The sequence below is a fragment of the Strongylocentrotus purpuratus genome, unplaced genomic scaffold, assembly GCF_000002235.5.
Source record: "Strongylocentrotus purpuratus isolate Spur 01 unplaced genomic scaffold, Spur_5.0 spur5_scaffold_21, whole genome shotgun sequence".
Classification (NCBI taxonomy): Eukaryota; Metazoa; Echinodermata; class Echinoidea; order Camarodonta; family Strongylocentrotidae; genus Strongylocentrotus; species Strongylocentrotus purpuratus.
The window spans coordinates 28,435,937-28,454,427 of NW_022145607.1; the positions used below are offsets into that span (position 1 = coordinate 28,435,937).

Consider the following 18,491-nt stretch of genomic DNA (forward strand, 5'->3'; position numbering starts at 1 on the left):
TGTGCGGAATGTGTAATTAGGAAACATTATTATTGCGAAAGAGCCGCTCCACAAAAGTCGACATGCAAACAAACAGAAAACAAATATCTAGGCTTACACCACGTTTGACCATCATCGTGGAACAATCACAGTTCTACGGATGCTGTCTATGAATGTGATAGTTGCCGTTTCTCTCAAGACACTTTTTGCCTTTGATCGTGGTCATTTGAAGACAAGATGACATCTTTAAAAGCAGCCGTTCTTTCCGCAGTGCTGGCGGCCTTCTGGTGGGAAGCCACCGGGACGCCGACCGCAGCTAGTGCCTCCAAGCCCCTTGTATTGATCGTGTCTTTCGACGGCTTCCGCTGGGACTATCTAACCAAAGTGGACACTCCAAACTTTGACGAACTTATTGCTTCAGGGGTGCAGGCAAAATATATCAAAGATGTGTTTATTACCAAGACTTTTCCAAACCATTTTACCCTGGTGACAGGACTTTACGAAGAGTCGCACGGTGTGACTGGAAACGCGATGTATGATCCTGCCTTCAATCAATCGTTTGGTATGAACAGCACGGATCCGAAATGGTGGAACGGGGGAGAACCAGTTTGGATTGCAAACCAAAAACAGGGAGGCAGGAGTTCCGTCGTCTTGTGGCCCAGCGGGAATGTCAACTTCAGTGGTATTCTACCCGATTATTTTTTCCCTGCTTATGATGCTAGCATTCCATTTCAGCATCGCGTCGACGTGATTATAGACAACTTTGTGAATGGCAGAGTCAATTTCGGAGCTCTGTATTTTCAAGAACCTGATCATTCAGGCCACCTGTTTGGACCTGATTCTCAAGAGATATTACCCATCCTCAGTATGTGTGATAGAACAGCAGGATACCTGATCAGTCGGCTGAAAGAAAGTGGTCTATTTGAGCGGATCAATATCATTATAACCTCGGATCATGGGATGACAACGATCAGCCCAGAGAGAGTGCTTGTGGTTGAAGAATTTGTGGACCCAAACACCTTCCCATACCGCACGACCAGTAACAATCCAATCATGAGCATTTGGCCAGAAAATGGTAGGCTATGGATATCTATGTTATTGTTAATTTTGTTGTTAAGCATGCCTCTCATCCTTTTGTTCCTCATTTTTACCTCATAGTCATAAATGGTTAAAATGAAGTGGAATATTGATATCACTTTGTATTTATTACTTTTTTACTTGTCTCATGTAAACAATTGTCTAGTGAGGAGATCCTTTATTACAACAACAGCAACTAGTCATAGGCACTAGTCATAATTTTTTACTTTTTTTTTCTTCTCTTGATGATATTCCTTCAAAACACAATTCATCCAAACAAATGCATTTTTAAACATTTTACTTTAATACTGTAGGCCCCATATTCAGATGAACTGCACATTCTGTGATTACATAATCATTAAAAATGGGGCATCATTGTAAAGATTAAAGAGGAATTAGTAGGCTTTCCAATAACACCAAGTCCAATATCAAGTATGATAATATACGACCAAGAGAGATATAAATGCTAAAACACTATTTTTTTAGGGGTTTATACATGTAAACGACCACACTTTGAACACTGACATTGATTTCGTCTCTTTTTTCCCATTAGATGAAGATACTGAAGCCATCTACAATGGATTCCATGGAAAGAACCAAAATATGACGGCATACCTGAAAGAAAACATCCCTGCAAAGTTCCATTACCGTGACAACCGTCGTATCTCTCCCATCCTCTTGGTCGCCAAAGAGGGGTGGCAAATCATCGACAACAGAACGGGGAGTTGGCCGAGTAAGTTCCTTTCAACAGATATTTATTCTATAAAATCCAGATAAGTGATGATAAGAGGGGAGGGGAGGTGAGTTGGCTCAGTCGGTAAAGTGTCTGCCTGTCGAACCAAAGATCTCGGGTTCGAAATCCCACCCAGGCGGATGACTGAAGCCTGCGTTGTGTGTTAACATGCCCCTCCCATTATTTCATAGACGCAGGCTATGTTAAAGTGGAAAACAATCCGTCCCTTGGATAGAACATTAAATGGAGTCACCACCCTTGCACGTTAAGAACCCACTGCACTATTCGTATAAGAGTAGGGGGAAACCCCGGTTTAGTGGTCCACCTGCACATCCCCAATCAGGCAGAGTATACAATATACGGCATCTGCAAGAAAAATCAGTATTGAAGGAGGCAGATTATCTTGAAGAAGAAGAAGAAGACCAAATTTATATTCATCGTTAATATCTAGATTAAGAAAGAAACACATTTCTTTAACTACTATTTTTTAGACCACTCTCCTCAAAGTGCTGTAATGATAATCACCTCCTTTGATTATAGGCATCTATTGGGGAAAAAGATGATCTAACATAAGATCTTCTGTATTTCTTCTTCTTTGTTGACTGTTTAAAAAAAAGGCTGTATTTTGGTTGTTCTGGTATAAAATGAACCCCCTTTCTGTGAATTCACTACTTGAAAAGTCATGATTATCTCTTCAAACTTGTATGTCATTGTGTGAATTATCTTTAAAATGGTGTTTAATTTAATTTTCTTTTAATTAAAAATTGGCAGTAAGGATCTTTGGAGAAGAAAACAAAAGCTGTTTAAAGTTAAATTCTTGACAACCCTGTAGATGCCATGGTAAGGGTATTTTATGCCATTTTGTGCATATTTTTTAATATGTACAAGTATATTTATACAGTGTATATGAAAATGAAAGTATAGGCATAACATATATTACGACTTTCCAAGTTAAGCCATTGCACAATCTCCTGATTATTTTCGACCACAGCTCACCTTGGCACCCACGGTTACAACAACGACCTCATGTCGATGCACCCGTTCTTCATCGCCCATGGACCAGCATTCAAGAAGGGCTTCGTTGCCGAACCGTTCAGCAGCACCAACGTCTACGCCCTCATGTGCCACATATTGGGCATCAATCCCTCCCCAAACAACGGCAGCTGGGAGAACGTGCGGTCACTGTTGGCCCCCACGCCCGTAAGTACGAGGGATAGGCCGAGCACCAATGATGTCTCTCCAACAGGCGGTGATGGACATTCTGGAGGAGGGGGCATATCCAAGTTTACAATCTTTGGTAAGTGCCGTAGGAGTACTTTAGGGCTACAGTCCGAGCTATTTTGTTCTTTCGCTATTTAGTTCTTTCTTTTACCAACAGTATCTGATATTTTAGTAGATTGTGTTTTTGTTTTGCCCTTCTTTTCTAGAGCCTGGATCAAACCAAATGTGAAGTAAAATGATGTATTTGATGTCAATTTATATTAAAGGCAATCCAACCCTTGTAATACACTGTAAGTACATTTGAATGAAATCAGAAATATAAGATAAACAGAATGGCAAAAGTATTAAATAAGTCGGACCAACAATAAAAGAGTTACAGTATGAATCTGTCAAATGAGATCTCTAAATCTATGCAAATCTCAAATTAGCAGATTGTGACGTAGTTGCTGAAAACTACCAATTTACCTTTCTGAATTTTGTACTATCCTCCAAAGTAGTTTCTAGCAAGTTTAGATTTTCCTTTTAGAACTCCCTCTTCTAAATGTAGGTCACATACACTGTTCATTGTATGTATTGTATAAATGACCAAATGAATCTGTAATGCAGGAGTTAAGCTATTTTTTTTTTTGGGGGGGGGGGGGAGGGGCCTTACCTGTTTCTTGCTTGTCTATAATTTTTTTTTTTATTAAGATGAAAAAGGTATTCATAATGCCTCCCTTGTTAAGATTGAGAAATTAGTATGGGTGTATAGATAGCTCTTTTTTATTGGAATGGGTTTCAGCATAGTGTATTGCAATCCCCCCCCCCCCCCCCACCCCGTATCAGGACAATTACCTCCTGGATAACCACTCCCAGAAAATTATCACCCTGGAAATTACCCCCCAAGGACAACCACCCCCTCCCAAGAGCAATTACCCCCTGAGACAATTGCCAATAGATGTCATTTGTATACCCCCCCCCCCACACACACACACACACTGACACGTACACACACGGGGGATTGTCCTCACGGGTGATTCACCTTTGGGGTTAATTTCCAGGGGGGGGGGGGGAGGGGTAATTGTCCCGCTGGTAATTAGTCGGGGGGGGGGGGGAGATTGTCCAGGAGGTGGTTGTCCTAGAACCCAATTTCCCAACTCTCATTGGCCTACATTATTGTGAAGCTTGCCCAAACATACAGCTGAAGGATAGGCCCAGCATACACTGTAACAGTTGAGCTGTGTATGGGAGCATGAGAGTTGGAAGTTTGTAATACAGCCTTGCCAACATTATATGCAGGCCTGTACATTGATGTGGACAAATTTCAGGCAAGCCTTAATGCTTGACTGAAAAGCCTTTTGCTTGATTTTGGCATACACTATACATGTATATGCACATGATTATATAATCTACAGTTCTACACATTTTGAGACACACTTCGTTACAGTGTTTCATTTCCCTCTCGTCAGCTACATTCCAATCAAGTCCTCATTGCAAAGTGACGGTCTATTTAAATGATAATTTTGTGGGCTGTGGCTTCTGTGGGGAAACCGAGCTTAGAGTACTTGTGGACAATAAGGCAGCTAAGCTGTTTCTCTTACCACTATTATATTTTTGCCAGTACGTGAGTGGGTTGGATGAGTTGTAGTTGTGTGGTCCATTTTCAGGTGGGCTGTATATCGTACAGACCACCTTATAATTTCTTTAGAATTGCCTTTATTATTTATTTATTTATTTATTTATTTATTTATTATTATTTATTTTTCTTAATTCTAACCAAATTTGGCACACATAGGTATAAGCATGTACAAAGCACAATAACGTTTTCAACATTGATCTTCACTGATGACGTCATCTAGGCGCCATTTTGTAAATTTTTTTGAAAAATCAACTCATGATCATATCTTTATTACTAAAAGTTATTTCTCTTTCATATTTATCATGATCAAGGTCAATATCCGTCCGGTCAATTTTAGTTTAACGAACGCGCGCAGGCGTGTACGCAGGGCGCGACAAACCCGCTTGCCCGACGTCCCGGGGCAACCAAATTGAGCCGTCGGGCAAGTAAATCAAATTATCACTTGCCCGATTCGGGCAAGTGATACTTTTACAGTAATTTCCTAGTGTCCAAGAACTCTACCATTCACCCGTCAACTTCTTACCCGTCGTCAAAATCCAGAAGCAAAAAAGCGATCGTTCCGATTTCGAAAAAACTTCACAGACAGCTAGCCAGCTCAGCTAGCTCAGCGCGCATGCAACAGTGACACTTCAAGCCATGAATGCCGCTCCGCCTCCACGCACGGCCGGCCGTGAGCTAGCTAGAGACAGCTAGCGCGATCGTACCAGCTGCGAGCTTATTCGCGCTCTCTCTCTCTAGCTCTGCAGGCCGCACCGACAGGCCTTTGCTATTCTCTGATTGCCGATTGGTTGAATCACGCCAAATATGACGTCATTATTCTAGGGAAATGAACACGTGCGAATCGGAATGGAATAAACAACAGGGATTTTCTAGTAAGTACAAAAAGTCAAATGTTTGATATTTATTCATAATGACTGTTAATGATTGTGAACATATTATTTAAAACTCGCTGCTCATATAAATCAGATGAATGTTTTTGTCTCGTTTTCAATTTATTACTGCGGTCTCAAGATCCGACCGAGCGAGTCATTTTGATAATAGTATCGAGACCCCCAGAATATAAGCCGTTGTTGTTTTGTTTTCATGGTTTTAGCGACGTTGTTTAGTCTAGTTTTCGCATACTTATCCGAGATTTATCGTAAAATATCTTCAATATTATTATTTAGTAAGAATTTACAAATTTTGGCATGATATTTATAGCAGTGAATGATGAACTTAAACCTGCTTGAACCATTCTACCTTGCCGAGATTCATGTGAATCTGATTATTTATGGAGAATCAATAAAATGCGTTTTTTAAACCTTCAACCATCCTTTGTTGACCATTTTCTTTGACATATTAGGTTATTATTCAGTACAGTTACACTGTACATGTATGTGCATTAATTTGCTATCTAAAACACTAACTTATCATTACGAGATAATAAATGCTTTAACCTCGAGTCCTTTTTCGCTTTAAAGTTTTGGGCAAGTGGAAATATTGTTTGGGCAAGTAAATTGAAAACCCACTTGCCCGACAGGGCAAGTGGTGAAAAAAATTCTTGTAGCACTGGTGTACGTCCGCGCGTCAATGCGCGCGCAAAATTTTTAAATGCTCAAAATCGTCTCAAAATCATTTTACATACGTTTTAGGCCATTCTAAGCATTTTATAAAAAAATTGCGCACACGCACATGCGTGCACGTTTTCGCCCGTAACACTATTAAACGACATAGATTCGCCATTTTTTTTTCTTTCATATTATTCCACATATTTTTACAAACAAATTGATACCATGTTTGTCTCTTTATGACTATTAATAACGGAATGATCGACCGTTTAACATAAATTTCTGTGCGCTCGAGCTCTTGTAATACATAGCATATATAGGCAAAAAATTACCTATACAAAATCCATTGTAGCTCTTTAGGATGCAAGGTGACCCCAATTTGTTTTCATATTTTAATAGAGTATGATTGGGAGATATGATTTCATGTCTCATTTGACCCTTAATTAACTCATGACGTCATCATAATGGCCTCCGAACTCAAAATCCCAATTTGCATATTATGACGTCAGCATATTTATGGAAAATTAATTTTATCTCTGTAAAAATGGATTGATTTTCTTCCAAATTTTGATATGTTCTAGCTGAGACAATCGTCTACAAATGTGGTCGTTCACGGTTTTTCATTTTGACAAAAGCATCATGGCGTATTTTTGCGATTAAAGGAGGCATGTCAATTCTTTACAAATTTGCGTGTATTCTCTATGGGACATGATTTTTTCTCAAAACTCGATTCTACATTCCCATCTTTCGCGAGCAATATCTCCCTCGTTTTAGCTTGGTTTACGCTTAACTTTGAGTATGTTGTAGCTGAGACAATAAGCTATCTCACATGTGCCCTTTATTTTGTCTTAAATTTTAGTTGGACCAGCCCACCTATACTTGTTCGAAACAAGTATTACAAATCTAGTTTTAATTAATATTTTTAATTTTCAAATTTAGGTTATAAAGTTTAACAAAGGCACATGCCATGTACAGGGTGTAGTTAATGATATTCATAAAATCAGATACTGGTACTTAGAATTGTGATAATAATAATAATAATTATAATTACATGTAATATTATGATTATTATTATCGTATCGTATCCCTCCCCCTCTCTCTCTATCTTTTTCCGTCTCTCTCCTCTCCCCCCCCCTTCTCTCTCTCTCTCTCCTTCTCTCCCTCTCTCCCTCCCTCTCTCTCTCCCTCTCTCTCTCCCTCTCTCTCTCCCTCTCTCTCTCTCTCTCTCTCTCCCTCTCTCTCTCCCTCTCTCTCTCCCGCTCTCTCTCCCGCTCTCTCTCTCTCTCTCTCTCTCTAATGGCTACAGTGTAGCTGCTGTAATGAGAAACGAGACTCGAGATGATTTACAATATAGGATTAATGCGCTAAGTTCTTGAGAGTCAATGGGCTTGCTTCTAATTTACACTTATTGATTTAAAGTTTATGAGCATACACATACTGTACACTGTACATCAAAGTCAAGGGGTTTAGACACTTCACCTGAGATGCAAAGGTCATGGGTTCAAACCCCAGCACAGAACTAATGTCTTTAAGCTAGGCATTTTATCAATATTGCTTCTCTCCACCCGGGTGTTAAGTGGGTACCGAGAAGGATGCAAGAGTTATATTGTACATCACATGTGGTTTGCTCAGCATTGTGAGTGTTTGTAAAAGCGTGCTGGAATGCTCCCCGGGAGTGGAGAATGTGCAATTATTGTGTTTGCAGACAAGCCTCAATGCAATGACTGAGGTATAATGTTTCTGTAAAGCAACCAGGGACGTTGTAGATATTAAGCCACATGTAAACCCAGAATATTATTGGAATATTATCTGCCAAATGAATATTAACTGTGGAAGGGAATCAAGACAAAGACTTACCGGTATTCAATCAATTTTGAATGGATTGTATCCAGCAGAACAATTTTATCTAGCAGAACACTTTTGTTGTTGTTCCGCATTCCTGAAGCTCCTACATTGTAACTGTGGCAGACACGGAACACAAGCAGCAAAGTCCAAGTTCATGATATAGATTGATTCAATAGATTTTGAACATTTTTTTATCTTGCAGTACAATTTTATCTTGCAGATCTAACTAAATATCAAGCAGAACAATTTTATATCTAGCAGAACAATTGTTTTTGTTCAGCATCCCTGAAGCTCCTAACTATGGCAGACACAGGGAACAACAGTAGCCAACTGAATAGAACTTTTTCAATATACATGTACGTATTTATATAGAGGGGTGTACGTGTACATGTTTCAAGGAACGGAGTGTTTTCCCCTAAACCCGGACCTGCATCAAGAACAGAAGGGGGGGGGGGGGTCTTACACACAACCCTGCATCAATCAGTTTTGCATTTTTATCAGCTCAGCGCTGGACTGGAACCCACGTGCATGACAGTCAGACTGATGACCCAATTGCACGAAATTGCCTCCTCCTTTAATTTTAATATACCTTTCATTGCACTCTCTGACACACTGGACTGAACGCAATCGGGAAGCCTGTTGATCGAGTGTGATCTGATGTTCGGGGGCCATTTATAAACTCATCAGCACTTATCTCCACTCAGTAAAATTAAGCGCCTGTTTCCATGACAATTCATGGGATTCGGTTTCACCTACATGCACAGCTTGCTTGGAACGATATCTATTTTCATGGACATCTAAATATTAAAATGTGACAATACAGATGAGATTACATGTACATGTACAGTATGTACATGTATTATTAAAAGAAATATGGAGAATGACTGTAGATCACGGAGGGGCTGCATTGTTGAATTGAAATAAAGAGGGGTTTTCCTTGCATTCTGACAGAATCCTCTTTGTATTAAACATTAACTAAAATCAAACTGTTATAATACTCATTATGTATGCTTCATATTTATTAAGTTGATATATCAAATGAAATTTCAATATTTACATGTACATGTAGCTCCTCTTATTTCATCTATACACTTTAGCTAGGAATATCCATAACTCCTCAGTTTTCACTATGTTGTAAGATTTAATAGTTAATTTTCGTTGATGTTATATAACATTATACACTGTAGATCTACATGTATATGTACAGGGTGTACATGTACTTTTAATGCCCTGCGTTTTCCAGTAAAATGGAATTGTCCTGGGCTATTGTATCTTCTCCTTTGTTGTGCAAGTTTGAACAATAAAGTGATGTTTAAAAAAAAAAAAAAAAAAAAAAAAATGCTGCTGAACACACATACCTTCTGGCCCAGGCTTTATTTTGTTTAAATACCAAAGATGTACAGTGTACATTGTGATTATAGGCTTTATATTGTATGTAAATTTTAGAATGTATAGGATTAGGGTTAGGTGTTACACATCTGGAGCCCCGTCTTTAATACAAAGAGTTACGATTGATCCAAATCAATCGCAAGTCCTCCAATCAATCGCAAGTTTGCAGTCTCCTATGTACATAGTTGCGAAGTAAATTGCGATTGATATCAACTCCTTGTAAGATGGGGCATTGTGAATAAGTATTAGGTGTCGGGTGTAATCCACTTTTGTAGTATAATCAGGCCATGGAGTACTAATTATCACTGATGAGTGTATTACAGTCTTGTCAAAAAATATACATTATTGGACCCTAGTACACATGTATGTACAACTTTTAGATACAGAGTGATAGAGAGCGAGAGAGAGAGAGAGAGAGAGGGGGGGGGGCGCAAACAATAGACACAGAAAATATTCAGAAAACACCTGTATACACTCTCGTTATATACATGTACATGTACATCTACTTCATATATTGGAATATTATTAGCAAATTAATTGGCTAATTACTAAAATTGTCAATATGCAGCATATGAATAATATTCACAAGCTCAATTTCCTGGAAGATACATGTAAATCTAATACTGATTGCTGAAAGTGGATTAAATTTTAATTCTGCTGGTGGTTTTTAATACACATGTGCAGGATGCAGACCTTGTATCAAACATATCTATACAGATGGCTGACAATGCATCTTACTGGTATTAAGTAATTCATCTAATAATTCAAATAATAAAGCATAAATCTGTCTCAGACTGCATTGCTTTTTTTTGTTTTTATAGATTTCCATTAAATATCACTCAGGAAAAGAATGCCCAAATGAACTGTTTCTGAGTGGCAAAAGATGGTAAACGCACCCTATGACAGTCCCAAAACTATGTACATGAATGTACTGGCAAAATCCAGTCTACAGTTTTGGTATAAAAGAGGTGTCCTCGTCCAGTGGTTTAAGCGCTTGACCTGATGTGCCAAGGTTGTGGGTTCAATCCCTGACATGCCACTAATGATGTCCTTTGGCAAGGCATGAATCTACATTCACCACTCCATACCCAGGAGAGAAATGGGGACCTGGTGAGAGCGAAAGCCCTTGTGTTTAATAGTAATTGCCCAGGTAATAATTTTATTTCGGGTACATGGATGATCCATCATTTTCTTGATGTTAACTACAAATTTCTGAACTCTTTTTAATATTAGGCCTACAGAGCAAATTGGAGGGGGCCCCTCGCAAGATATGTCACAGAGTTGCCAATTTGTATTTGATCGATCACAGCTTCAAAAATATCATCATTTCTTATTTTTAATCAGATTTTGCTTAAACAGTTGATGACCCGTTTTCTCATTTGTCTGATTCTAATGATACCAACTTACTACCAGGCTGGACTTCCCCTTTAACTTTTACAATCAGTCATACATGTACATGTAAAGGAAGATACAAATAATAGTAATAATAATAAAAAAAACGGTGCGTTGCCACAAAAGTCTCTAAGTGCTATCAGTTTTGTCCAAATCTAGAGTTCTCCCAGTTGCAATTTGTCACTTTCAAATCCAATAAGCATGCAGTAAACTCAAAACTTTCTTATTTTAAACGGATTTTGCTTATTAAAACAGTTGATGACTCATTTTCTAGTTTGTCTGATTCTATCGATACCAGCTTATCAGGCTGGACTTCCCCTTTAACTTTTACAATCAGTCGTACATGTAAAGGAAGATGCAGTTGTATGTATGTACATGTAGCTATCACTCTTGTTGGAATCTAGAGTTCTCCCAGTGGTAATCTTTTGTCACTCTCAAATCCAATAAGCATGCACTAAACTCGAAACAACGCCACGTTATCTAATTTCCTGTGCATAGAAAACCCACAAAAAATGCAATATCAGAGAAAAGGATCAGAATTGGATGCCTGTGCCTGGATATTAGTTCCATCACTTTTTCGAATCGTCATTGGCCGCAGAATTGATTTTCTTTATTGACAACATGCTGGCCAAGGACAAAGGACGGCTCCACTTTTCTGAGCGGTAGATTCGTCACAAGATAGATCATTACATCAAATGCCCTTGCCTGTTTATTACAGCACAAAAATTTATACACATATCTGTTAAGGTAGATGATTTGATGAATTTAATGAATTCATCATTGAAATGTAATGGGAATTAATTTTTTCACCAATTTACATCAAGGGTACCTGTACATGTACGATTTCTGGTTAAAAGTCCTTGAATACAATATTGAATTACAGTTTGTATTTGTCAGTTGATTTAAATCAGTGTTTTGTACAAGTTTAAATTTGAAAGATATGACTAATTTTTGTCTTTAATTAACAATTTGATTGTTTACGTGTAGAGATGAGAGAGTACCCAAATGTCAAAAGCCAAATAGTAATTTAACTACTTTTCATTTACAACCTTTTAAAAAAGTATAGAGGAATGTGCATTTCATTAACAGAATATTTACAGAATTTCTGTTTCAACTGCATCAGTCTCAGCTAAATGCTACACACTCATTTGGGAAAACAGCCTTTTGTATTTTCTTATATATATATATATATACCAATAATTTCATGATTTCATTGCAAGGGATGTTGATTCTGAATCCGTATATCCTCACATACATAGTTGATATTGATATAAAAGAGCACTCTCATGTACGTATGAATATACATTTGTATACATGTATTAGGTACATGTGTAGTATACATGTACGTCACCAGATTTTGTATCGCAGGGTTCACGGTTCAAGCCCCGCCGCAGCACCAATGTCCTTTGGCAAGAAATTAATGTATCTTTGCCACTCTCCACCCAGGTGAAGTAAATAGGTACCCAGTAGGAAGAATTTTTTTAAACGAGACCTACAGTATAATTGTTATTATTATTATTATTTACCAGAAGGGTGTTAAATCATATATTTTAACAAATGGGTATGAGGTTAAAACATAGTGAACTTGTACATTTATCCATGCGTTCACACACAAAGTCAATACTGATAAAATTACACTCTCATGTATATTTAGAATCAACTATCTTTTGCTTCTTTATGATTGAAAATGATTGATTAATAATAAATATACATGTAGAGTATGTGTGTGTGTAGTAAATTTTGGGATGCTGGGAGGACTGATACTAATGAAACCTAGTTCCTCATTTAATACATGCGTCTCACTCCCCAGAAGAAAAAAATAGGTTGGTAATGATAATGTAATGCACGTGCACGCAGACAGCACACCAACTGCATGAGAGACTGATCAAACCTCACATTTAAGATGGCGGGAATAAAGTCGGTTGCCTTGGTAACGGGTGTTCCATCTTGCAGCTGCTTATAATTGGTAGGAGTTGATCAAAGAAATGAAGGAAGAACCTCATGTGTTGCATACATTCAGAGCATGTACATGTACATGTACAGTATGTGTGTAAGAAATAGCAGCATATATAGTGACTGACATTTTGTAATGGGTACTGGCAAATTGATCAACTAGCCTTTTGTCAACAATCTTGTTTATGCATCGCTATTTTAGCAGACAACATGTTGACAAAGATTCTGATATTCTGTTTCTTCCCCAGGCGCATTGAGGCATACTTTTACAGTGTAGCTAATATTGTATTATGCACTATACAGTACGTGTACATACATACAAGAATGCTTTATCAATATTGTTGGCAACAATATTATGATAAAATGCAGCTGTAAATTTTGCATTAGACACTAAATGGAATGAAGTCATCGTTTGTCCAAAGTCCAAAGTCCAAATTCGGGATTACAAAGTGATTGTTATTTTTGTAATTTGCTCCTTTCCCTTACTCTACATGTACATGCATGTGATTCATAAATTGTTACACGTACATGTACCTCACCATTTTATTCTTACCATTTCTGTAAAGTCACATGGATTGGAAAAGAAGACCTTCGGGTATTAATAGTTAAGCTTTTACTTTTCCCGGCATCCATGCGACTCTTTTCCAAATGTACTTTTGTTTTGTATTCACTGATTTTTTTGGTCTTTGCTGCATAAATAATAATAATAATAATAATAAATAATAATAATATTAATCCTAATGACTGTTATGCTTTATTTCATTGCCAATTTTCGCTGTAGTAGGATCCCTGCAGCAGCAGTGACCTTGTTCTTGCTTTCCAGCTGGAATTTACATGTACATGTACTAACCATGTCCCTTTGACAACTGTTGATATCGGTCACAAATATGACCTGCCTTTTCAACAAAGAAAATCTAATTGAATTACAGCACTACAGTGCATTCTTGCTTTGTATGAGATGAAAAGGGCATTGATTGAAAAGCAAAGTTTTACCTTGGTCGAAAAATATTTTAACCATCTACAGTGTACTTTTGTACGTGACAAGAGTCACTATTTTGGTAGAACCTGTTTTGACCCACATTTGTACATGTAAAAAATAAACTAAATATAGTTCTACATGTACAACTTACAATTTAGTACACAAATACACATGCTGGAAGTGTTGTCTAAATATCAACCAATCTAGTTATTATTCAGGTTGATGAAATAATATTTTCCTCTCCAATTTGCAGTTAATGCTGAATATTACATTGGCTTTCACTCATCTTACACAAATCAATGTTATTAACAGTTACTTCTTTCATGAAGCTCTATTTGGATTCGCTATAGTTCAAGTTAAGTTTATAATAAATATTCATAGTTATTGTGACATTCCCCACATGACCCTCCCCCCCCCCCCCAAAAAAAAAAAAAAAAAAATGAATAATAGAATTGATAATAAATACAATAAATAAAGTAAAATAAATATCGGATGCAACTTCATTATTGTTCTCAGAGTTTGTTTTCTTATATTTCAAGAGTTACGTTAAAGCTTTCTATGGCCAAATCACTCTCTGCTCTTAATTTCCCATCCATTTTCCTTTTTTTTTTCTTCACCGACACATAACAAATATTTACTACAGAAAACAGAGTACTTTGACCATTTCAGGTCAACTGCTAACGCCCCAAGGTGCTTTTGAGGAAGAGGCAATTTTTCAAAATGCCCTAAAGATTAATCAGTTTAGAGACGGGAGGACACTAGGTACCGGTATGTTTTCATCAACTCGAGATTGCCAAAAAGCCTGCTATTTCTGATTTGGGAAATAAGTCCGAAGTTACAAATCACGTCTCCATCAGCTCGAGACTCCACCTCGAAACTCGAGCTCGAGATATTTTGCTCAGCATTCGCGCATATTGCTATTCTTCGGGCTGGTGAAGATGCACTGGACAAATAGCGGGATATTTTGCAAGCTAGCCCAAGATATCTTGGGATGATTATCTCGACCAAATATCCCGCTAGTTGCAACTGCGGGCTGATAAAGAGGCAAATTAGCTGGATAATTTGCAAATGGATAGTTAAAATGGCGGGTTATTTGGTAATCTCGAGCTGATGAGGTTCGATGATGAGGTTCGATGATGACTCTATGTGTATGTGTACATGTATGTGTTAATGCACTTCTTGCTCCCAAAGTACAGTACATCCTAATATGATCTTGGGACTTTGTCAAGACTCTGAAAGACACAAAGTTTCAACATGGTCAACAAATTAGGCAGTTCAGTGCTACAAATGTAGAAGGCCATTAACTTTATCTAGAAGTATAGCCCTTAACATCCTTCTAGCACCCGCCAGAAAAATATGTTCCTGTAAATCCTCAACTTGCCTTATTCCTAATATCTGCTCCTGTTTATCGGGAGGAAATAAAATATTTGACTACAATATCAATATCAAAGTGCCGGGTAGTTATTGACCATAGCCTGGAGGGGAGTGTGGCGACCATAAAGGTCAAACGAGATAACAATTTCTTGATCAGCCTTTTTAAAAATTTCTTCCAAGCTGTCCATATTGGCGTTGAAAGTGAACAGGGCAAATTCATAGTAACAGAAAAGAAAACACCCATTGTATATACATGTAAGACAAACTCATGACACAGCCTATTTTTCACATGTAAATCTACTTATCAGAACTATAAGATACTCAGCCAAACATTTGGGTTATGATGATAAAAACATTTGTTGAATACCGGTAAGTGCCCATGAAAGATTTTGTTCTCCTTATACACTATCTAGCATGTTTTATAAGCTGTATTGCTTGAAATAAAGTAGACACATTACCACCAAGTCACACCAAGGTCTATGGCATAATGCATGCAGTCACGCGTGACACGGTGTCCGTGTGAGACTGTCAACTTTATTCCAAGCAATACTGTACATGTATGATGATCATTATCTTTGGTAACAGAATTTCCTCACCAGAGATATTCATCATCCTGGATATTCCTGGTGATCTGTTTAATAGTGTACCTGTTATTCTGCTCGATATGCAATCTATGAGTACTTGGCAGAATGTATTGCTTCATTTGCATTTACTTGAAATTTAATGCGATAATTAAACTTGATATCCTGGTGGGCTTCTGTACATACATTGATTTCCATATCACCTGGAATAATACTGATGTGCAGTGCACAAATCAGAGTTTTGGTATCATGTTACAATAGACACTTGAGAGTAATCACAAGTATGTAGTAAGTTTTGATATCATTATCACGTACAGTAGACACTTGTGATTTATCATATGTATTTAGTTTTGATATCATTATTACAATAGGCTCTTGAGATAAGTTACCTTCCAGGTATTTTTGTTCCATATGTATTATGGGCTCATTGATTGAGGTGCCTTGGTTGAGTGGTTAAGTCGCTGGACTGTCGATCACAAGGTCTGTGGTTCAAATCCCACGGCGGCACTAAAGTCCTTTGGCAAGACATTGATCTACATTTGTCACTCTCGACCCAGGCAGGTGGTGAAAATGGGTACCTGGAAGGAATTCATTCTTTGAAATGCTAGAGCGCCGTAATGGCCGCACAGCTAAAGCCGGGGTAATATTCTCCAAATTTGGAAGGGCTTAGTGATTCTAATAAGAGCTATATAAAAACTGAGTATTATTATTATTATTATTCATCCTTTTCTTTTTATCTCCTTCCCTCTTCCATCTTCCCTCTTGCAGGAATCTGTCTCGCCGCAGGGTTAGTGATCCTTGTCATTACGCTCCTGGCGGCCATGTGTCTCAAGCAGCGCACCTACTGCGAGAAACCCATGTCATACCAACCCATAGCTGATACTTCTCTGGAAAAGGACACACAGGAACCATTCCTACCAAACTCTCGACTCTGATGTTTCCCTATAGAGCCCTAGAAGTTTGAATTTCCTCAAGAAACTGACCCAACGTGAGAAGGAAATTCTAAATTTGATAGCTGTTTCTTTTCCAGAGAAAGTCTCATAAACTGGTCTTTCTAAACCTTGAGACTCTGATGATCTAAAAAGTTGTTTTCAAGCGGTAAACCTACCGTGAGAAACCCATGTGGTACCACCCCATAGCTTATACCTCTCTGGAAAAGGATACACAAGAACCATTCCTATCAAACCATTAACTTTGTTGATCCAACAAGTCACTCTAGTACCCTTATGTTTCAAGTGCTACACCCACTTTGGGGTACCCTTACTAGATTAGATGTTCCAATGAATATATTTACATGGTGCAGAGAAACACTCTCTTGGAAGTGGCTCATAGGAACGGTAGTTACAATCCTTCATAATTAACCAACTACCGGTAGGGTTTAACAAGCAGGGTATCCATATACCCTGTTTTTCTTGAGAGTGAGGTAGACATGCAAGAACCATCGGTAATAAGCCACCGATACTAAAGATCCAACAACTTGTTCTCCAGCAGAAAACCTACCACAAGAAACCGTTACGCATACAATGGCTGGCATTTCTTTCAAGAAAGTCTTGCAAGAACTGTTCCTCATTAGCAAATTGATGTACATCTTTACCTTTACTTTACCTTTACTTTACCTTTACTTTACCTTTACCCAAGATTCTAGAAGAATCCTGTGTTCTCAGCAGTCAGGCTTTCAATCTTTATTAGAACTCAATCTCCTCTTTCAAACCTTTTTTGATGTGATGATGAAATACTGCTTGTTTCTTGCAATCCATATTTATTATATTTCAATTTATCTCATGATCTATTGTAGTACTAATCTATTGTATGTACCTTATGATTTATTTATCTATCAAATTCTTAAAGGACTTTTTTGTGTGTATGTGCAATGCACCCATGATATTTATTCCACTAGCCTCCAAATTTGAAGTGTCTTTTTAATAGTGAAAATAAGAGTGAAAGTTGAGGGGAGAGTTACACATACGCTGTAGTTAACTCACCTTCGATGTGAAATTGGCTACAATGATCATTATGATGAAACATACAGAATTACATCAGATAAATGGCAAGGAAGTGAAGTTTCTTTAACAATGGATTAGTGGAAAAACACATACATGTAGTCATCAAGCAATTTAGAAATTTATGTAAGGATTGTCTTTTTCTTGATCAATGCTGAGACCACTGATTTGTAAGTTGTGAAAACCTTGAAGGCCATCATTCAAATTTGTCAGCGCCATCTAACACGTGGTTATTAAAATCACTTTACGATTCACAGTGACCGATCGCGGCAACGTCTCCCCCCGTTGATTCGTCTGTTGAATTTCTGTCGGCCGCCGTCCGTAAATATTTGACGATGTAATCAGCGCTTCCGTCGCTTCAAATGTCAAGTGAGAGAGGAAAGTGATAGATTCTCTCGTAGATTGCGCTCAATTATTCAAGATTTTAACAGACAAGGAAATGTTTGTTGGCAGGGCCATGAATATTTCAAGGTGGATGGTTTACGGCGGATAGAAGTGTGATTGAAATCAGAGCCTGTTTGGCGCTTGACGCTAAATTAAGAAATCCCCCACATTGCCCCAAAATGGACTGGACCAGGCCTATTTCTTCTTGTTTTCGTAGAGATGTTTACCAAAAAATCCTTTAAATTTAAAGCGGATATTTCTTTATTTTTTTATCACTATGATTAGACTGTCCTAGATAAAGTTCAGTTCTGGTCATGCGATTGAAATCATAGAAATCATAGAAATCATAGAAATCATAGAGAAAGATTGATTATGTAGCACATAACAATTAAGTGTGTGTGTGTGTGGGGGGGGGGGGT

At 37.9% G+C, this 18,491-nt stretch overlaps 1 protein-coding gene across 1 annotated transcript; it reads left to right on the top strand.

Moving 5' to 3' along the window:
* LOC575587 (bis(5'-adenosyl)-triphosphatase enpp4) lies at positions 1-17,611 on the top strand. The gene is made up of 4 exons (XM_030994422.1): positions 1-1,054; positions 1,610-1,789; positions 2,781-3,086; positions 16,457-17,611. Exons 1-4 carry the CDS (start codon positions 217-219, stop codon positions 16,621-16,623), a joined length of 1,491 nt encoding a protein of 496 aa, XP_030850282.1. The 5' UTR covers positions 1-216; the 3' UTR covers positions 16,624-17,611.
* Positions 17,612-18,491: the final 880 nt, after the last annotated feature.